A 22,132-nucleotide genomic window follows, 5' to 3' on the forward strand; every position below is an offset into this window, starting at 1 on the left:
TATATAAACTGGGGGGAGTTGGCCTGGGGGGATCACTGCTCATAGACTAACTGGGCATCAGTCGGCGAATGGTGAGCAATCGCATTGTGCATCACTTGTTTGTTCCAATCCTTTTTTTATTATTATTGTCATTTTATTATCATTATTAGTTTCTTCCTTTCTGTGCTACTAAACTGTTCTTATCTCAACCCAGAAGTTTTACTTTTTGCCCCCAATTTTCTCCCCCATCCCACCGGGTAGGAGGGAAGTGAGTGAGCGGCTGCGTGGTGCTTAGCTGCTGGCTGGGGTTAAACCATGACAACAAACAAGGGAGAGTCTTGCTTGCTGCTTTTCAGGGGTATGGCCCTGGAAATCCCATGCATGCCTCCACACCGCTTTTGCTCTTAGCCAGACTCATTGAAAAACACGAGCAGGACCTGTAGCATTGCCAGCTCAGCACAGTCACAACTTTCCAGGATTATTTTACCTTATTCCAGCAGCCTTGAACTGGAAGGCCGTCTTCCCCCTGCAAAAAAGACAGATGAAATAGCAGTTCAGGACACAGAAAATAGTGCAGCGATCGAGGAAAGAAGGAGTGGGTTAACTACTACGGCTGCAACAAACAGTCTGAACCAGGGCTGGAGGAATAGTCTGAAAGATATTCCTCACCCCTTTGGAGTGACCCAGACTTCTGGCTGACGTAACCAGTGTAGCTTGAAGCAAGGGCTGGGGCTGAAGAGGGGGGTTGCCTGCAGGCTATGCAAGGAACTTATGTACAGGAGGTCCGTAGGCTTGTTCTCATTCTTCGCTGAGGAAGGTGTTTAGTCAGGCTTCCCTGAAGGAAGGGGGGAACACAGGAGGTCCCATTCAGCCAGAAAAATACTGCAGGAAGTTGGCAGTGGAAAGCGCGAGACGGCTGCTCTGTGTCCTCGGGCTTGGCTCTGTAACACTGTGGTTATAAGCAAACCCCAGAGGCAGCACTAACCTTGGGTCCTGAAGAGGGACTGGAAAAAACCTCCACTTCCTTTCTGCCCTGTTTGTTAAAGGGTTTGCTTTATTGTGTGAGAGAGGTTGCCCAGCTGTCCCCTCTTGCCTCCAAGAAGATCCAGCTCCAGGGAAATTAGGAAGGCAAACAGCTGGGCAGACCCTGTGCTGCTTGAGGATGCCTTGGCTGACTCCCTGAGAAGGGAGGGGGCTTTTGCCTCAATAAAGTCAGTGAGATTTCTGCAAAAATCCCCTGGCACTTCTGCAGCCCCAAAGTCTTGTGCTACACATCCCAAGGTGGGTGTGTGATTTTTTTTTTTAATGTTGAAGAAGGTTGGATACTTCAAGGGCTGAGACCATATGGCTGGGAAATGCTTTTGTGAATTACTGCCATTAATTTCATCTCAGTGCAGCCCTATTTGATGTGAGAAAACAGGAAATTTGTCAATGATAAGGTGCTCTTGAGCAGGACATAAAGTCAGATGTAAGGAGATACACCTCTGACATGAGAAGTCAAATACTTCTGCTGTGTGTGCGTGTCAGGTTCGTGGGTTCAGGGTGTGAAATTGTACAATGCACGATGCAGGCACATTTCTTCATTCAAATGACTCAGTTCTCACTTCTTCAAGTACTGGGTGAGAAATCTGCAGTGCATATCATCCCATTTGAGAAAGGGAAAGGAAAAAAAACAAACAGAAAAGCGAATGCATAGTAGTATATTGAGAAATAAACTATTTAAAGGAGATGCACTTTCAAGGGACTGATGAAATGAACGTTGCCATGATACTACAACCATATTGCTTTTTGATTGCATTTTTTAGACTATGGTCTCCTTGTGATACTTCCTCCCCCTCCCTCCCACTATGTGGAAATACTGAGTTACGGGTTAATGACTGGGTAAATTGTGGCGTTCCCATTGGTACACCGGTGGTGGTAGGAATGACTGGTGTAGTGCATTGCAGGAGGAGATGGGAAGTTAGGTGTATGAAGGAATGGGAGGCCAGAGAGTTATAGCTTAGGGATCAAAGGAAGACCAGGGTCACAAGGAAGTGTTTGTTGCAGGCGAATTTGCTGAGAACGGAAATGCGACATGCTTATTAGTACCACGTATCTCCTTCCACATATCTCAGATTTGTAAAGCATTAGTTCATGGCCTCTGTAAGTTACACACATGGATGTGTCAGCTGGATGCTAAGCTTTTAACCTAGTTGGATCAAAAACCATGCTTATTCACGTTCCCAAGCTAGCCTGCATGCCAGCACACTATATATAAAAAAATAATGGCATCTGTATTTCACCAGATTTTCTGGCAAGTTTCCCTTAACAAAAATAGGTATGGAAAGAAGTGTACGTTCTAACATGGCTATGTGGGCTGAATCCTAACTGACAGCAGAGATAAAAAAAGAAAGGTAGTCTACCAGGACACTGGTAGAATCCTCGTGCCTGGGTAATTAGGTGCCTTATTCAAGCCAAAACTTATTCCATAAAAACCTGGCTATTATCAGTGGGAGGCGAAGCACATGGCTCAGTGTTTTTTCTCCTTTGTGGACTGTTCTGGCCAGGTATTATTCCACCTGTGGGACTGGCAGAAGAGTTTCTGTCTGTTACCAAGAATTTACAGAGCAGCAACTGAGACTTTGCAAGTGGTCACCGTTATAGACACTGCCCCAAAGAGACAATGGCAGCGCAGAAAGGAGGGAATGCTGGAAGAAAGACTAGTGTTAACTCTTCGCAAAGGTCAAATAACAAAGGCTTTTAATGGCAATTTCAGGGCTAGTTTCCTCAGGAAACTAAGAAAACCTTCCCAACTAAATGTGGCTTTTTTCTTTGGGCCACATTTTTCCAGCTAGTTGAACTAACTGATACTCCATCCCTTGTAAATGGCATCAAACACCTTTAAGTGAGCAATAAAGCTTGGAATAACCCTCCTCAAGCAAACCTAGTCATGCCAAATGGGTGCTGGAAGGGCAGGGGAGTACAAGTTTCAGTGTATTATGGATTTGTCTAGACTGCTGTAGGGAGCAAAAACCTCACCTGAATGCTGCATTTCCAGAAAATCTCAGAGTAAGTTAATACCTTGGTGATGTTTAATGGCACACTTAGAAATCAGTTGAGGTAAAGTGTTCCTGAACACCTTTGTCCTACAATAGTTGGGTTAGATGAGGCACTAATACAATAATCATCCTTTAATGCTTGAATAAGATGGGTATCAGGACACAGGCAATTCCAAATTCAAGTTTCTTGGATGCTACGGGTACCATTTTGACTTCTGGGGAGACTCACAAATAGGAATTGTCTAGCAGGAATTGAGGGAGATAAGTGTCCAGTTAATGTGTTTCACATGGACTTGTTAACAGGATAACTATTTTTTTCAGCCATCTTAATGTATAGGGTGACTGAGGTAATACCGAGTGGTGTCAGGCTGTGCTAGCCACATACAAGCACTTAAAAATGGAGTTAATGAAGGACATGAGCATTGCAGCTCCTTGCTAGAAAGTCAAGCCAGTGCGGAGGCAGGTCTTCATACGTTAGTCTACTGAAAGTTCTCAAAGTGAAGGCAAAGGAAGAATTGAAGCAGTTGTAAATAAATTTGCATTGCCGCTACGTTTTTCCTCATGCCACAAAGTAATGCTGACAGCAGCTGTGAATCATAGCACGAAGGGAAGGGCCTGTTTCTGACAACAGCAGCGCGAGGAAGGTAGGACGGAGATAGGTAAGGAAGGAATTGCCAGGTGTTTCTAGGGCATGCAGCTATTCGGAGGTATCAGAAAATAACAACCAAGATACAAAAAGCAAACTAGCATGCAGGAAAGGGAAGGTACGCCATACCAATGGGCATGGGGCATCCAGGCCGTCCAGCCCAGGTAACCCCGGCTCACCCTTCTCGCCTTTAAAACCTCGGAGACCCTGTTTATGAAATCAACCACTATCGTTATTTCAGTTAATGCCAGACACCTCCATGTCACGGGAGGAGAGGCTGAGTCCCCCACTGGGACTGTCGCAGGGCACTCTGCTGCATACCCAGAATACAGAAGGCCTGTGTTTTCAGGTTTAGTTTTGAATGCGTAATCAGTAGTCACAGTTTCCTTTCTGGTTTTCTATAATCTACGAGTCAGGAGGTACTTCTCCAAGTTAAATCTGGGAGGATGGGAATGGTGTTTCCTCTATTCTGAAATCATCCATTCTTCTTATCCTCACTAGGAAACCCAGCAGCTGGATTTCTAGATGCATGATCCACAAGTACTCCTGGGATTTATGGCAGTACTACAGATTTTTGGCAGTGTTCGCTGCAGCATATGAGTTTAGATGAAAAATGTATACATATTCCTATATTTATTCATTTGTCTAGATTTACAGACAATATATTTTGACAGAAACATATCCCATTTAAAATGACTGAGATTTGTTTTCCCTCTGGGTAATGCAGCTTGAGTGCCCTGTGTCGCTCTCAGGTGATCACATCAGCCGGCCGTTATTCCAAGGCAAGAAAAACAGCATTCAGGTTTTGCCATTACGTAGACATGATGACATTAAACATTTCCAGAGAGAGACACAGGGCTCTATCCACAAAGGAGAAAGCCCTGGGCTCCCAGCACATGGGGTCACCCCCATGTACCCCAAACCTTTGTGAGCTCGGGAAGAGGAAGGAATATAACCATGGTCACCCAACGGCCTGATTGCTCAAAGGATCAGTGGTTCCCCACTGAAGAAAGCAGCTTTGCCATAGACTGCAGTGGGAACCAGGCTGGGCCTTATCTGAGTGTTGTACTTTTGCAAGACCATTATTTATGTTATGATTTCCTTCTTTCTTCCCAATCAACAAATCTTAAAACAATACATTTGATGTGAACAGAACATACCAACGGACAGGGTGCATCTAATCCAGGCGCTCCTTGGTCTCCCTTATCCCCTTTAGACCCTCTAGAGCCTTTCTTGCCCCTCTCCCCCTGTAAATAATAGTTTAGTCCAAGAAAAAAAGAATACACAAAAGCTTTAGGATCATCCATTTCAAACAAATGTCAGTGATAGTTTAAAAAAGGATAAACATTTAGGAAACATTTTAAAAGAAATCTCTCTTTGAGATGTTAAGTGAAAAACAACGTATGGAGCTACTAACCATTACTTAGCTGCATAAACACATCGGCCACTGCTAAAATCCCACACTGACAGATGTAAGGGCTCTGCATCAAAGGGATTACAAGTGCCTCTGAGCTTTATGGACAGGCCTATAGTCAGCCAGCGGAGCACTACGCCTCCTCCGTCAGTACCATCATTAGGAGTCTACTTCTCTGGGCTTCCTATACGTTCAGTATAGTATACATTCAGAGAGAGAGGCACCTTCTGAGAACCGGCTGACCCTAGACTCCCAGGATGGGAAAACACTCCTGTGGCCAGCAGCGTGCCACCTCATCTCAATCTCCAGGTGCCTGGGAGGGTCCCTCCTCTGCCACAGGAGCTCTGGGGTAGCATCTAGATGCCTAGTGCCTGAGATGACAAGACCTGCAGCAGACCCCAAGCAGGCTTTCCCTTAAACTGCTTAATGAACACTGTGTTTGCCACCAGGGCTTGCTAGCTTTTCCTTAAAAGCTGGGGGAGGGGGGAGGTGTTGTTCCTTTTAGGGTGTAAAATTACTTCCATATCCAAGAACAATAAAGCTTTAACCAGAACAAGTGTGCTTGCCTGAGCCTAAAGTGGTTTGTGCACTGGGGTGCATTAACATTGCTAAATAGAAAAGGGCCAGAGACTGAAGTACTCGGACCAGACGGCGTGCAGAGCCTGGTTGACCTTTGGGATGCTCTGGGTAGTGCTCCCCCCAAAATACCTGTTAGACAAGGGACTAGTCCTAAGCAGCACGGCCACAGGGCAGCGAGCTGGCCCTGGCCCTCTTATTTAGCAGCACCGACATACCCCAGGAAGGTACAATTCTTACAGTGGTTTGATATTACAGTATCTCCACAGGCTCCAGGTTGAGTTACACCAGAGCCAGCGCAGCGGGGGGACACAAATTAAAAAATCATAACCAAAGAGGAGGCATGCTCTTTTATGGAGGGGCAGCATTCGGTCAATGAAAGCCAGCTGCAAAAGGGGCTGAGGGAATGCCCAGATGCCCTGTTGCCCCTTGGCAACATCCCACCCGTAGCAGGTCAGCCAGGGCAGGGTATAGCGTGGGTATTTGCCAGTTATATCTACACCAAATCTTTCTGTATAACAGAGGAAATTTTCAAAGCTGCTGAGCACAAAACAGCGGGAGGGGCTGCTGCACAGGGAATTGAATATAGGGTCCTTGTGGGGAGGGTTAAAGGAATTAAGGGATAAAATCAGACAGCACAGGTTGCTGTTTCTTCTTTAAAAAAAAAAAGAAAAAAAAAGTGTTAAACCCAAAGCTGGCAAGAGAAATGGATGGGAGAGGAGAGGCAATGAGGATAAGTCACCCAGAACCAAGCACTGGAACAGAGAGGATAATCCAGGAAAATGTGGCATGGGTTGCTCTGGAGGAAGGAGGAAGGAACCAGGAAGAAAGGCAGAAGAGGAGGAAGGGATAAAGGGGACAAAGGTGGACCTGTAGGAGCGAGGAAGACGCACATACACACAAGAAAAAAAAACCACAGGCATTAAAATAACAGTGAAGATATCAGCTTCATAGCACAAGTTCAGGGTTTACACTTTTTCAGCTGGGTTACTTGAAAGGCCATCTGTTCCCATTGCTATCTAGTGCCACAATACAGTCTCTGCCTGTCCCCAGGCCCACCTATGCTGATCTCCCACTCCAAACAAAGGGCAGCAGGAGCGTTTCTGGGATTTAAAAAGCACTGCTCTGCCTAAAGTAACAGAGGATTTTGGCAAACTATTTGGGAGCTTAACAAAGGGGATCCTCGTTTTTAATGTGCTCAACACTGAAAATCTTCATATTAAAGTGCTATTGCATACTGCTGCTGCCTAAACGAAAAAGAAGCATTTCAAATGAACACATCTCCCACTTCCAAAGAGGCGGGTGTTGTATCCCAGCCCCCTGTGGAACAGGTCAGAAGTGGAGTGTTGCCTTCTCTTTTTGATTTCACAGCTTTCTTCTTGTTAATTTTGAAGTCTCCTGGCGCAAGCGCCATAGTTTTGCCAGCAGTTGGGAGAGACTGTCCTGCACTTCTGAGGAGGTTCTGACACAGAAGCCGAGTGTCCTACTGCAGGGGAGACCTAGCACTCAGTGGGGGATACTGGGCTGCAGAGCAAACCCTGGGGAACCGCCACTGTGTCCAGTTCTGCTAAACAGTACTTGTCAGATGTCTCTAGTGACTTCAAAGGGATAGAGGCATTCAGACAAAACAGCTGTATAGGGGGGACTCGCCAAAACTGTGCTGTTTAACTCCTGTAAGTAGTAGTGACCTGTTCACAATTTTTGAAGAGGGGCAGGCGTGAGGGGAAGCCCCTGTATAAAGACTCAGTGGGAAAAGTGGTATTTTCTAAGATCCCACCCGCAAAGATACTGCACTTGCCCGTTTACAGTCTCAAGTTTTCTCACACTTTTTCATTTCAGAATAATGGTTGCAGCAAGGCAAAGTGCATGCATGCTTCAAGGGGCCAGCAAAACTTCCCACTCATGCTTTCCAGCTCATCCTCTACGAGGAGGTGCCGTTTCTCCCAGTTTTCATTTGCTTTTATGCAAGAGCTCAGAGAAATCCTATCTACAGCTAATGAAAGATCCTTCTTTTAAATAAAATACCCAGTTTAAAAAACAACTGAAAAAGTCTAGGAATTCTGTTAAAGTTATTTTTTGTTTAGAAGCCACACAAACAAAACAAAACACATCTTAATGAAGAGGAAGTTAAGAAGCAAAGCCAGAAATGCAATGATTAAAAAAGGGGAGAACTTCGGAGCTCCCATGAAACTTGGACCTTTCTCCCCTAGTTTAAGATGCCAATTGGCTACTGCTTTCCAAAACTGCCCATTCTGTGCAGAGTAAGGTCAGAAATACATTGCAGATAAAGGACAGAGAACACTCACTATGTATCAAAAGCAAATTCATATAATCAAATCACCACACGGGCACATGCACTATAAAACTTTACATTTTCAGATAAACTTAGGTGATACCAGTCTCTTAGGAAGAGAAGGTGTATGTGTGAGTACATGCATAAAGACACACACGTGTGTACTATATTGAACTACCTGACATATTTATACAATTGTAATCTTACAAAGACTCTAATCCAGAAGTCATTTATATCTCTAAATATAAATGATACTCAACTATATCTCTCAACTGTTTTTATCAAAAAGATTTAGAGCCTTAACAGGCAAGAAATTCCTTACGTTGTGGACAACCTGATGAAAAAGCAAGGAGCTTCTCAACATGCGCTTTTTAGTAATGTTTGTCTTTCTATAACACAGGTGGTATGACAGAAAAGCAGCCATTCACGTTATTGGTTTTGACGCAACTCTTCACCATCACATCCATTCAGGACAATGCCTGAGGAGACTTCATGTCTGATTCTGTAATTTATCTTTTTCAAATTTCCATCTTCCAAATTCTCTAGAGGATCATTTGCTAGAGGGCAACTTTCCTTTCAAGCTTCAGAGGGAATTTAAAAGTAACATAGTAAGATTTGCTGGCTTCACCTCAGTTAATTCTCATGGGAATCCCTACACACATCAGTAAATAGATAAGCAGGATTTCCTAAAGTATGCCACGTTGGCCGAAGTCTACCACACGTAAAGTCCCGTGCTTCAGTGAGAACAGGGCTATGACAACAATGAACACACTAGAAAATCCCTCCTATAGCTTTCAGATAGATGTACCACAAGGTCCCAGGTGATTATACGAGCTACAGGTATCACCTTCTAAAATACAAGTTTGTAAAGTTACTTATATGAAGCTCTAGCAGACAGAATTACATGCTAGCTACTTGAGGTTGCTCAGGAGTTAACCAGTCTATCACTATGTGAAGATGTTAGTAACTAAATATAAGAAGTTTGCCTGGTAACTTACCCGGATTCCTTTGTCACCAGGTAGACCTTGTAAACCCTGAAATACATCAACACAAAAAGAAAGATTTTAAAACAAGTAGGTCCCATTGTAGTCCCGCTTAAAAAGAAGAATGTGTGCCCAGGAGTTTGTTTTTTCCATTTGTACCAATTGCTCGATGGTAAAAAAAACCCTAACTTTTCCAGCAGACAACCTCCTCTTCACCTCCATTAGACCATCCAGGTTGTAACACCACTACTACTGCTCCAAGGGTTCTTCAGATAAAAACCAAACTGGTTTAGAGCATGCAGTCCTTGAAAAAAGCAGCAAACTTCCTATTTTGGTTAAACAACAAAGCAGCTCCATGATTACATAAAACTGGCGTTCCGACACTGGCCCTACTTTGCAAAAAGTAATCCCAAACAGTGGAAGTAACCTCGCTGAAGACAGCATTTGTCACTGCAATGACAAGACAGGGCCCTCTCAGACAGGTGGAAGGCAGGCACCCAAGCTGTGGAAAGGTAAACAGAGCAGATGTGCTCGAAAGCAGCATTTTGGACTAAGATATGTATCCTGGGAGTGCCATGCAGCTTCTTTTGGTAGTTCGAGGACCAAGGTAAATTAAGTTTCCCTTCAGCTTCATCCACCTCGTTCTGAATCATTGCTCTGAAGTTATCAAGCTCTTTCTGTTGCTCCCATAGTGTACATAAGCGTGTAACTTCAGTTCTTTAACACCTAACCTAGCTGAAATTGCAAATGCTGTATTACAGCAGCATCTTAAGCTATCAGCCAGGAAACAAGCACTGTAGATAACAAATCTCTAGTACTCCCATACTTACAGGAAGCCCTGCTGGCCCCATTGGTCCTACAACTCCAGGATCTCCTTTACTGCCCTGAAACGGAGACAAAAGAGTAGAAATTGTTACATTCCTATTCAGTATAAACAGGCAGCACAGCAGTGGCTACAGCAACACTATAGAAGAAAAGTAAAGGACACATTTCAAAGCACCTAAAAACCCCAAGGATGAGATACGCAGAAATCAAAGAGGCCCAGCTGAGGGTCTTATACGCACAAAGAGAGAGCAGTTCCAGCTCTAGAAAAACCTAGAGCTTCTCTATCCCAGAGAGCTGTGGTAGCTTCAAAGAAGTTACAGAGCATTGGTCAGTTCTGAAGCAAACTCACCCTTTCTCCTTTTGGTCCTGCTGGTCCCGAAACCCCAATTGGTCCTGGAGTACCCTATAGTTGTAGGAAGGAAAACACATCAGGACATTTTCCCTCTAGGGCCTCATTAAAGCCAGGAGACACTGCTGCTCCTTTAGGAAAAAGCACAGCTGGGAAGGACAGTCTGGTGATGGAAGGCATCTAGCACCACTACAGCTTTCAGTGTTGGTGGCGATGGATTTGAAGTAGTTGTTATAGGCAATTTGAAGAACATGGGAACTGCTACATTAGATCACACCAGCACCATTTTACAGAGCCTTATTTTTAATTTTGAAGCTATCTCTTGACAATTGTTACAGCAGGCATTTCTACCAGTTCCACAGGAGGGAATTTTTTCTCTCTAGTTTATATCAGACAAGGCTGAAAGCTGTAGCAGAATAAAGGCCATTTAGATGATAAGCAATTTTCTTTTCTTTTTCTTTATTTCCTTATTTTCTTTCCCCCCGCCCCGAGTCAGTTGAGTTGAGCAAAAATGAAAGAGTTTGGTTACTCGGTGGCAGGCAGCCGGTCAGTCATGCAAATTGAAAGACACCATGCTGCAGAGATGAATGCAGATGCATACATACACAGATGCAAACTAAGAGGGGTATCATTCAGTCCCAGTCCCTCTGTTCCCTTTTTGCTATTTATGTCGCTCCACCGAGCTCTCAGTCATGCTAACAGGAAAACCCAGTCTTTTTGCTAACCCTTTGACACAGGGGCCATCTCCCACTAGCATACCAAACTCGCTTGCCAGTGCTGCTGAGACTTGATTGGGCTTTGCGAAATTAACCCGATCAAAGTTGATCTTTCATGTGGGCAATACAGAAGTTAGGCAATAGTCTTCTGGCTAAGAAATCGGGCACTTTCAACTCTGTATAGAGTCCTTGAACTTGTCGTGGAGTATTCCCTGCTGGAGGGTGTCTTACAACTCTCCCAGACCATATTCTGCAGTCTAGATAAAATACAGCCTTCAAATTTGCAGTGTGTAGTACACCCACATAACTACATCGTATAGATAGGCGGTTACCTTCCTAACCCTACATCACCACATAGTTTTAGATTGGCAAGAACTCTGCTAACCATTTAGGTATTGATCTACAATTCCTTCACACAGCCTTGATAAAGGGATACTTTTGAGGCCCATTACCTGCCTTCTAGGAAGAACAAAGGAGGAAGCATCCAGAACAGGGAAATCTTTTTCTAACAGCCTTAAGGAAAATGGCCTTGCACCTTTTTCATATGAGCTCACAATCCTCAGTCACTAAAGTAACCCCTCTGATGTGAGCAGGATGACTCACGTGGATCAGGAGAGCTTTTCAGACAAGTTAAGATCTGCAGAATATAAGTGGAGAAGTAGTCCATGCAGCACACAACTTAAACGCAGTGAAGGAAGTGAGAAAAATCAGGCTCTCCTTAGATTCATGCACAGGAGTTCACATCATGGAAATCTTAATTGCCTGCACATATGCATCATTTTAAGATCATTTAGTGCCATGAAATACATTGAGATCTCACCTGCACGTTTGTAAAATTAAATCTACAATTTCCCAAAACAAGCGAGTGTATAAGCTGCCATTCAGATTCTGTTCAGAAGTTCTAGAGCAGCTGAATAATTTCCAGTTACACCGAGGAGGAGAAATTGCTTTTTCTTTTTAAATAGCCAAATGGATTGTGCATGGGTGATGTGTGACCTCCCAAGAGGGATTAAAAATATTTGGCCATTATTTAACAGCTGCTACCCAAGAATAGCAGAATGGTTTGCAGAACAAGGTTAGCATTACTTGTCTCATTCTGAATTTCACAGACTGAGATGCTTAGGCACAAGGAGTTTATTTCCTTCACATCTCACGGTGACTTAGCAACAAGAGGTGGGAATCTGTCATCCTCCTGCTCCACTGTTAGATGTCGCTACCTCTCAGAAGTACATACTAGACTGGAACACACCCCACCACCCCCACCCTCAGGTATCTGGGACTAAGGAAAGCACGTGCGGAGTTGCTGAAGTTGCATGGCATTCTGCTGCTGAGAGGTGAAGGGCTAGTCCTGCTTGCAGAAGGTCTTTTAGATACAACTTCTCCTCATGGCGAGATGCTTACCAGGCTATGGAGAGATACCTGTAAGCATACCTGCAACCCACGGCAATGCGGCCTTAAGTGCCGTGTGCGAAAACAATGCACAAAGCCTTTTGCTCACAGGACAAAACACACCAGCATTATTATGCCTAAGACAAAACGGAAGAGCTACTGCCGTGAAAAGGCGGCAAGCAAGGCTACCATGGAGAATGACAGGCTGGAGACCCCTCGTAATAAAGAGGACAGGAGAACAGAGCATCATGGAACCATGCAGAGGTTTCATTCATCTTGTTATTGAGATAAAGTAGAACAAGTAGGCTGTGATCCCAGGATCCAGACAGACTCGTAGCATCAAAAAAGACAAGCGTGTAACATCACTTCTCAGTCTAAGTTTTACCCCCCTCCCAAGCCTGCTTTGGAGAAAAGACAGTTATTCCTGGTATAAACAAGACTCTGGTGGAAGAGACAAGACAAATCACGATACTGGGGAGGAGGAACGTAGGGTAATGGAGAAATGGAACTCACCGGTGGTCCAGGCCTGCCGTCTAAACCTGAAGCACCCTGAACAGATGGGGGAGGGTTAACAAAAACAAGGCAAGAGGAGAGGGGAGGAGGGTGAGGGGGAAAGGAGAGGGGAGGGGAGAGGTGAGTGAAGCAGTGACTTGAGACAAACATACGCTTGCAATAAACAAAAATTAAGATCTCAAGGACAGGTGATGGTACTTACAAGCAAACCAACAAAAACATAGAAACACTGAATACATATAATGTTGACCTGCAACTTTCAGATCCCATTAAGAATGCAAATTTCCCATTCTCAGTGCCACCAAGAAAACCCCTGAGGAAGCAGCTGTTCTGTGACAGGTGATGAAAAGGACAACGTGACAGTGGAGTTGAGACCTGCATTGCCTTTGTGGCAGGCTGGGCGACACAAGGCCCAGAGGCCTGTGGTCACAGAGGCATTTATAAGCAGTGCAGAGCCATCAGCCATTCAAGTTCCCACCAAGAAACCCAGGTCTTGTAGGTGCACACTTAGTCAGCTGCAGGCTTGCTCCACTCTACATCCAGTTGTTTGGAGGCTTATAAAACAGGTGGCTCATCTTCCTGAGTCACCAGTGCAGATTTACACCAGATTGAGATTAAGTGGCACTTTTCTGTCTGCTTGGCTCTTGCCCTGAATTTCCTCATCCATAAGACCTTACAATGGTTCTGCCCAAGGCCCATCTAGCCCACTGTCTTGTCTCTGACGGTGGCCAGGAGAGAAAGCCAAACACTGAGCTTTCCTCCACTTGAGCATGACAAATTCCTCAGCTTGTCGGCCATACAGAGAAGTCCAAGGCTACTGCAAACAATCAGTGCTGAAACGTGCTGAAATTCTGGCATGATGTCAAGCCCTAAATCACACTTGAAAAGGCAGCAGATCCAGCTGTGGGATTTTACAGAGTCTGTCTTTGAAATATTTCAGCACCTGTTTGGCACTGCATTTAGTTTGACAGGCTGAAAACACACTGGATCAGGCATGGAAAAGCTTTTGAAGAGACTTAGGTAGGTCTGAGGAGGGACACAAGGTCCACAATATCTCTCTGATCTTACTAACAGCTCAGTAACTGTGCTTCCTAGCTGGCCAGCCAATATTGTTGATCCAAACACAAAACATTTCTAAGAGGACACTGCTGAGCCAGTCTTCCCCCCTCCACAGCTCAGGACGAGCAATGCAAAAAGGCAAGAGACCCTGGTTTCTCATAGGGCTCACTGCTGTAGGAGAACCAGCTAGCACATTCCTGCTACACTGATGAGCTTGTCAGGATAATTGCTGGGGCATCTTCTGCTCAGACTGTCATGGGGACCTCCTTCCCCTGTCCTGATACCACACAGACTTGAGGGAATAACCATTTACACAGAAAGCTTCCATTTGCATTTCTCAGGGCAAAATGGGGACTGTGTTTTTACTTCTTACTGCTTCACTGAGGCACAATCTTTTGCATTTGAGCCTTCCAAAAGCATCGCTTTCTCCCCGCTGGCTCTGCGTGGAGCCACAGTGAATACACTCATGATGAGCTCACTTAAGTGCCTAGAGCTCGATGAGAAGCATCCAGGCCCTAGAAGGTATAGCACAACTAAAAGAGGAAAACATTTTACAAACAAAGACACGCACATTTCAGCCAAAGTCAGGGACAAGGGATCTGGGTGATCAAACACAGGCTGACAAAGTCACACAGTACACAAGATGCACTTTGCAGTGCTTGTTTCCAGGCAGTACATTCAGCAAAAGGAGAGGGTGTGCTCTGCCACCAGTGCTTTTTATGAGGAGAGAACTTATGGGCTGGCAGAGCAACTGGGTGGGACTAAGTTACCACTAATTCATTATCAGCTGTCAGCTCAGACAGTGGGTGAAGAAGCTTTTAGCAGATGTGAGCCAAGAGCTTCACAAGGTCTTCAGGTTTATATCTAAAGCTCCTGTAACTCATTATAATTCTGCCACAATTCCTCCTTGCTAAGCTAAGCAGTGCACCAACACTTGTCTAACGTGACTGAGTTCACATACAGCAGGGAACACAGCACGCTTCTACCGTGTCAGGGAAAGCATTGATTCCATTGCAAAAGTGATAGGAAAGTATTGGCTAGTGAAGAAGCTGGATGCATTCAGAACCACCAAATTTTTGTACAAAGCTTGGCCCAGGTGATAAGTGGCTGGGAAGGTATTTCCTTTTCCACATCTTTTTGACTTCTGTTTCTGGTCTAAAGTGCAAAGAACCCACGGGAAAGCTACTGTTTGTTTTTCCCAATCCTGCCAGAAGCAGGAAGAATTAAAGTGATCACTGATCTATTTAACAGCTCTAAAAGATGACGGTTCTGTAAGAAATTGAGGCTTTAAGTTTAAAAAGCAAAGGCACAGTTATTTATAGATCATCTGTTTCTTTGACTTTACATATCACATCCCTGCGTGCGTCTCCTATTGAGAGATCTTTTTACAGCTGATATAAGTTTGGCTCATAAAGTGCTGCTTGCTTCCTGGATACTTACGGGTAATCCCAGTGGCCCTCTGTCTCCTTTTTCACCCTGGGCACCCTTCTCTCCTTTCATTCCATCAATCCCTGCTTCCCCCTAAAGGAAGGATGGAGCAGAAAATAAACCCACCGTAACACCACTTATATAACAAACATTCCTTCCTTCAGAGAGCGCCGAAGCATTAGAGAGAATACAAGAGGCAGCAGAGCAATGCTTTAGCTTCATTCTCAGCCCAATCTGAAGAAAACCAGTATCAGTCAAGTGACCTCTGCGTGAGCACCTGCCTTAAGTCAATGGCAGTAAGAGGAGAGTCAGGCCCAGTGGGTCAAGGTGGTCAAAGGAGAACTGAGCTCACTTCTGTGTTGCTCTCCCTGCTATTGCAGGGAGCGTCAGGTAAATATAAGGAACCAGAAGTTATCCGATAGGGTGGTTTTACATTTTAAGATGTGGATTCATTGGAAGTGAATGACAGGTGTCTATAAGCTTTGAAGAAAAATCATACTGAAATCTTTTTTGGAAAGATTTTTTATAAATGCAAAGGCATCAGTTTCAAAATTTGGGGGAAAATAATTTCATCATTCCTTTTCCAACTGTATTTTTTAAATTCTCTATTATAAACTATAAAGCAATATTAAACAAAGTACTCCTTTTTCATAAATTCAAAAAGCAACCCAAAGCTTCCCCCATGCCCTCCTGTTCATAAGGCATTTTAAAACATTATCTTGGTTGCATTTTGAAACAGAAGTATCAGAAGAACCAAGTTTGCGCAGAAATGGTAAGCCCGGTTGCTGTACTCTCCTACAATGATAAGACACCACATTGCTGGCTCACTCTACCAGCACTCCAGTTTCCGTACAGCCATGTATCACTGCCCTACAACGCTATTTGGCTTGAGCACATACCTGGAAGAGTTACTTATTTCTGATGTGTCTGCAAAGGGTATGAAATGCTCTTCCTCCCCACTACTGAAAGCCTCTTTACAAAAAGACTTACTACAGGTTGCAGGGATGGAACAAAAACTTCCACGCTCAGGACATCTCATTGCGCCTGCTATTTAGGCCTACATGGTTCTAGGAGAAACTGCTGCAGTACTTCCTCTGCCTATAATCCAGTCTGTGCTGTGCCAGACTTTCACCTGCATTTGTTTGGCCCATACCTCAAAGACAACTGCATCTTACAGAACTTTCCCAGACACTTGATATCAGTGGCTAGTGAGTTACAGACAAGCAAGACAGATAACTGTATCTGTAATCAACACTTGGAGAAAAGATGAATCAGGATAAATATACCATCCCCTTTAGCACCCAAATAGTGCTGGTAGCCAAATCTAAGCATAACAAGAAGGATGAAGACACTTCCCACGTTTGCCAATCTCTACCAGAATGTCAGAGGAAAAACACAGGTCTCCTTGAACATTTCCACTCAAATATGTTTTTCATCTAGGTACTGTTTTACAGCAGGTAAACCAATGGTGCAGGCTGAGCATAAACACATTTAGATGGAGATTAGAAAGCTTCTCATCACCAAGAACAGTGAAGTCCTTGAGCGGCTTTACAGCAGAATTTACAGGGTACAGAACCTGGCTAATTTTAAGCTAGAGCTCAGTTACTTAGGGTTGTATGACAGCCTGTCCAGCCCACTGTACAGACCTGCACCCTTCAGACAAAGATTTCAACTATGTTCTCATGGAAAGATTTCCAAGGGCCAGTGACTTCCTGCTTCTCTGGGTGAAAACTGGAGAGAATGACCAGTTTTCTGGGTCCTAAAGCGAGTGCTGCTAATCCATTTCCTTCAAGAAAATATCCAGAAGGATTTGTCCTCTTACCAAGATAGAAGAAAAGTAACATTTGAAAGCTAGGAAGTTGTTACTGAAGGGAATTCTTGCACCTGGGACAACTCTAGTAAAATTCCAGAATGTTATTTTTTTGCAGCCTTACCTTCGGTCCTGGGAGGCCCTGAAGACCCTGTATTTGGGATGAAAGACAAGATATGAGTAATATTTAAGGATATGCTTTAAAATCCAGGTTATCACAGTTCAGCATGCAGTATAGAGCTTTCGCTTTCTGTCACACTGAGGGCACAAATGCTTAGCCTGAAGGCCTCTTTATTTGTATAAAGGGCACTTCATGTACTGTTCTCATCTGGTAATGAGGCGGCTCTCGCCAAGAACCACCTGGCAGTGGGCCAGGCTTGCTATTAAGACCATTTCTGAAGTTGATCCCTTTAATCCCATTCATTCCATCTTGCTACTGTCTTCCCTTTCATCTCAGACAAACCTAACCTTCTCTCTTTACCTACCCAGCCCATCGTAGCTCTGACCTACCCTGGGGGGTGGTTTTGGAAGTGATACTAAGCATGTTACTGTTCCAACGCTGCAGTGTTTCTGGCTATTTTCTCTGCCCGGAACCCTCCCCAGCCACTTCCCGCTCTATCCTCATTCCCATGGTCTTGCTTTTCAGGTGAATCCCTCAAAACTTACTGGAGGTCCTGGTGGGCCTTGGGGTCCAGGGGGGCCAGATATCTAGAAAGCAATGCAAGAGAAGTCACTGTCATAATCTGCTGCCCTCAGCAGGTAAAGGGAACTGCTCAGAGGGGAGGCAGGGCACAGGACGCAGCAGAGCTCTACCGGGCTTGGAAACCTGGACTCCCCTTAAGGACTGTGTTAGAAAGTGGCAGCAATGCAGGACAGTGGCTGAGTAGAAGCAGCAGGACTCTGGGGAAGGTTATGCAGCAGTTGCAGATATTTAGGAGGAGGGAAAGCAGTGAGGTTTTTCCAGAAAAAGGTCCACTTCCACTACTCTACCACCATTTCTGCAAGGAGGCACAAGGTCAACAGCTTAGCAGCTGTTTCAAAAGATAGGAAAGAAGGTGGCTTGCTCCACACATGCAGAAGAGTGTTTTGATAGCCTGCGGGACTCCTTGTTGCAGGGTGCTACAAAAGCTAGGGCTGAGCTTTGAGGGGAGAACAGGCAAATTCAAGAACACAAACCCTTTTGAAAAATACATATATGTAGATACATGCAAGTATTGTTCAGGAAATCCCTTCACGGCAAGTGCCGAGGGAAATATTTGTTATGCTTTCCATGATCATCTATTCTTCCCTAGGCATTCATTATTGATTGCTTGTCATGAGCTAGATTGTTCTTGTGTAAGGGAAAAGTAGGGCATCAGGAGCTAGAGGTGGCTGGTGATTCAGTCCCACAAAATGAAGCTTGCTGTCCTCAATGAGACGTGTGTCATAAGAGGGTGGGATGTGCTGGTTTTCAGCAGCACTGCTGCCACATCATCCCTCCCCTACTGAGATTGCAGAAGGAAAATGAGAAAGGTGACCTACCGATTCTCCTGGATTTCCTTTGTCTCCACGCTCCCCAGGTTCACCCTTCTCTCCCTGCACACAACAACAGACCCTGTCACCACCAGCCGCACTCTGGAGTCTCACTCCATCAGAAGCCATCTGTGAACCACTCATGTGCTGGCAAGCAGCAGTTCCCCAAAGGAGGAGTGGGAACGTACCATGTATTTCACAAACAGCTCACCTGCGGCTCTCCTGCACCTCTGCTTCCAGAGGAGGCACCCTACAAAGAGCGAGGCCTCCAGGAGTGGTATCTCACAGCTGTGCAAGGGGAGTGCCACGGGATTTTGCTTGCCTTTCCCCAAGAGCAGCCTGACACCTCTCTGCTGCGCTGCAGCCTCTAAGGGAAGGAGCAACGATGCCATGCTGCCAGCAAACCAGGCGTCTCGGCTGACTTTGCCACACAGGCTCTGCAGGCAGCTCCCACAGCCAGCACCTCCAGACAGCAGTGGGGACAGATGCCCAGCTGGCCCCCTGCCTGCTGCTGGAGACCTGACGGACATTCAGTGACACCTAAGCACCTAACTAAGGGGTAGGGGTCTGAGGCTCCCGAGATACTCAGCACTCTGGGAAATAAACCCTTGTGTGTTGCTCTATGCTGTTTTCTCTTTGCCACGCAGGAAAGAGCAGCCTGTCTTTTTCACTCTTACTGTCAGTCCTGGAAGTCCAATGGGACCCGGCAATCCTGACGGTCCTGGCATCCCTTGGTCACCTCGTTCGCCCTTCTCTCCAGTGGGGCCATCAAGACCCTATGGATCAAGAAAGATTTGTGGACTTTTTGCAAGACTAAGTCAGGCAAACATACGAGACATCATTGCAAGAGCTGAGACTGGCACTGGTCATCCCAAGAACACACTGAAAACCCCAGACAACCATCAGGTGCCCAGGGAAATGCAGGGCTTCACTAGTATTGAAACTGGACATGCAAATGCCTGAACATCCTCCTGTCATTGTGGATGTGCCGGTCCCCAGAGCAGGGATGGGGTACTGCTTTCCTGCCTCCAAGTTCTGCTCACGGTTTTATGCAGTTTGCTGGAGCCCATGCTAGAAATCACTCCTCGATAGCCAGCTGTTGTGACAGCAAGAGTTTTATCCTAGTAATCTTGTAGAGAGGCAGAAACTCATTGCATAAAACCCTCTTAACTAGTGCTGGGGACACAGAAGTTGTGACAGACTGAAGCTGGGAGACTGGGCACTCTGCCCCGGTTAGTGGCAGGGATGTAAGGGGTTACTCCATGCAGTTGCCCTCCCAGGAGGGCATGTGTGCTGGTACCTCAGCTGCCTTCTCACAGTCAGGCCTGCTTGCTTACAGTGGCGTTTCAGTTTAAGCAATACGCCAGGCAACAAGCTGAGGAAGTGACAGAGCAGGGCACGCAGCTGGGGACAGCCACTCCAGCAAGATGGACACATCTGCCAGGGAGCCAAGACGTCGCTTCTGTATTGGCACACTTCATACAGCAGTGATGAGGTGCCTCCAGCACCCATGTCGGAGGGGCTCTGAGGTATCCAAGAAGTCCCAGGGCCTTGCCGCATAACCTGGACAGCCAGCAGTGCTCTGAGAGGCTTTGATTTACTCACCGGTGAGCCGGCTTGTCCCGGCTCTCCTTTATCACCCTTTTCTCCTGTGACCCCAATATGGCCTGGCTCTCCCTTTATTCCAGGTGGTCCATCCTTCCCTGGCAGTCCATGAGGGCCAGGGGGGCCCATTTCTCCAGGCTTGCCACGTGGTCCCTAAAAGAAATCCACACAACACAGAGTGAAACACTTACAGATAAGAGTAAGGTTACTCCTGCAGGGTGAGCCCCTGGCCCAGAACCTCTTTCACTACCACCATGACTCCTCTCACTTGTGGTAATGCCCTTTGAGGAGTCATGGGCAGGACAAAGTAGATTTGCCCTGCCATCCCAGCCACTCCCTATAAGTGAGGACTTTGATAAACCATTAATGCTCATTTTTGTAAAGCAAAATAATTTTTTCTCCTGTGGGAAAAGCAACCGTGCAATGTTAGTGACAGAGGTAGGACCACTAAAGGAAAGAGCAATCCATAGAGGCACCGTGTCTTACCTTTTCTCCATCATGGCCTGGAGGACCTGGCAAGCCAATTTCACCCTGAAACACAGAATTGTTACTCTGGCAGTTTGAAAGCAGCTATTCTGACTCCTTCTGCGTGGCACTATGATGATGAAGGGTGGGCATTACAGAAATAGTCTGCAGGGACTCTGGTAACTAATAGTCACAGAAAAAAAAGCATGGAAACCCCTGCTGAAACAATACATGTGTGACTGCCTAAGAATTTCACCAGCCTTGTTTATCCTGACTGACAGTTCACAGCCCCAGTGCTATAACATAGTTCCCAACCAACACAATCCCTGCACAGAGATCAGTTCCCATAAGCTGCTTCCTAAAGGGGAGGGCAAGTAGAAAGGATCCTTCATCTTTCTGATAAGGCATTATCATTGTGGGAAAAGAGATTTTCAGGATATTGTGCATGAGGAGGAGTGGTAGAGGCCAGCAGGACAGTCTGATAGTGCTGGACAGGGAGAATAGGAGCGCTGGGGGGGTTGTGTGTGGGAATTCTGCCTGGACTGCTCCTGTGTTTCCCTTAGCTCTGCAAGTGCTGAATTGAGCAAATACCTTCTGTCCTGGTGGCCCTGGAGGTCCAGCCACACCCGGAAGTCCTGGGGGTCCCTAGATAAAGAAAAACTCATTTTCAGATTATCAACAGGGCCTTTATTTTCATGTTTTGAAACCAAACAGCTCTTCTGAGTTTAAGGGGAAATAGCAGGGGAATTTTCCCAGGGACTCCTAAAATTGTATTTGCTTGGGAAGCCAAGCAATGGAGAGTTCTGAGTGAGCAGCAGGCCAGTCCAAAGTGAGTTGTAGATATGTATGTCTTTCTTTACATTTTCATGGAGGAAAACTAAAATGACCAGAGCTATCTGCTCCTGAAACTAAGATTAACTTAAGGTTGTCCCTTCCTATCTACAAAAGTACACTTTTAGAATGGAGATCATAGGAAACACTGTACTACTTAGATCCCAAGCACAGCTTAAGCAGAGGTAAATGGCCCTAGTATTTTGAGCAGATTTCCTGATCAATCTTGGCAGTTACCCTTTAAGGAAACGTAGGGAGCAGTTTGGCCTAGCAAGTGATGCTACTTACGCCTGTGCTGCCCTGCCATACTGCATTTTAAAAATCAATCTTTTCTCCTAAGCAGGTTTCTTGTCATGAGAAGCAAAATTCAGGGATACTTTTTCCCTTATTTTGGCTCAAAATAACTACTTTACATTTCTTTGTCTTCAAAGGGCTTGTAGGCACTGCTGTTTTAAATGATCAGTTTTGTACAGGACTGTTATGTCAAGTTATACTTATCAATGGTGAAAATATGTCCTTCCCTCCCATCACAGAAAGTGTCCACCACAGACTGCCAGCATAAGCTTTCTCGCAAAGCACCCAAGGCCTCCTTTTTCCCTGCTTTGGTCAGTCCCCCTTGCTCTTCCCTGCTCCTTCTGAGCAATCCCTGTTGTGAGCAGCATGTATTACCTCTTAAAGCAGAGAAATAAAGGGCCTGATTA

The 22,132-nt window shown here is 45.4% G+C and overlaps 1 protein-coding gene across 1 annotated transcript in view; it reads right to left on the reverse strand.

Annotated features, from left to right (window-relative positions):
- Positions 1 to 511: 511 nt before the first annotated feature.
- Positions 512 to 22,132, reverse strand: part of COL13A1 (collagen type XIII alpha 1 chain) — a 91,097-nt gene continuing 69,476 nt past the window's right edge. The window contains 12 exon segments of the mRNA XM_041127085.1: positions 512 to 3,704; positions 3,706 to 3,746; positions 3,748 to 3,870; positions 8,945 to 8,980; positions 9,760 to 9,813; positions 10,104 to 10,157; positions 15,221 to 15,301; positions 17,143 to 17,169; positions 17,685 to 17,726; positions 20,136 to 20,288; positions 20,622 to 20,666; positions 21,192 to 21,245. Of these exon segments, the coding sequence (XP_040983019.1) occupies positions 3,497 to 3,704; positions 3,706 to 3,746; positions 3,748 to 3,870; positions 8,945 to 8,980; positions 9,760 to 9,813; positions 10,104 to 10,157; positions 15,221 to 15,301; positions 17,143 to 17,169; positions 17,685 to 17,726; positions 20,136 to 20,288; positions 20,622 to 20,666; positions 21,192 to 21,245 (918 nt within the window). The 3' untranslated portion in view covers positions 512 to 3,496.

This window comes from Aquila chrysaetos, chromosome 11, assembly GCF_900496995.4.
Source record: "Aquila chrysaetos chrysaetos chromosome 11, bAquChr1.4, whole genome shotgun sequence".
NCBI classification, from domain to species: domain Eukaryota; kingdom Metazoa; phylum Chordata; class Aves; order Accipitriformes; family Accipitridae; genus Aquila; species Aquila chrysaetos.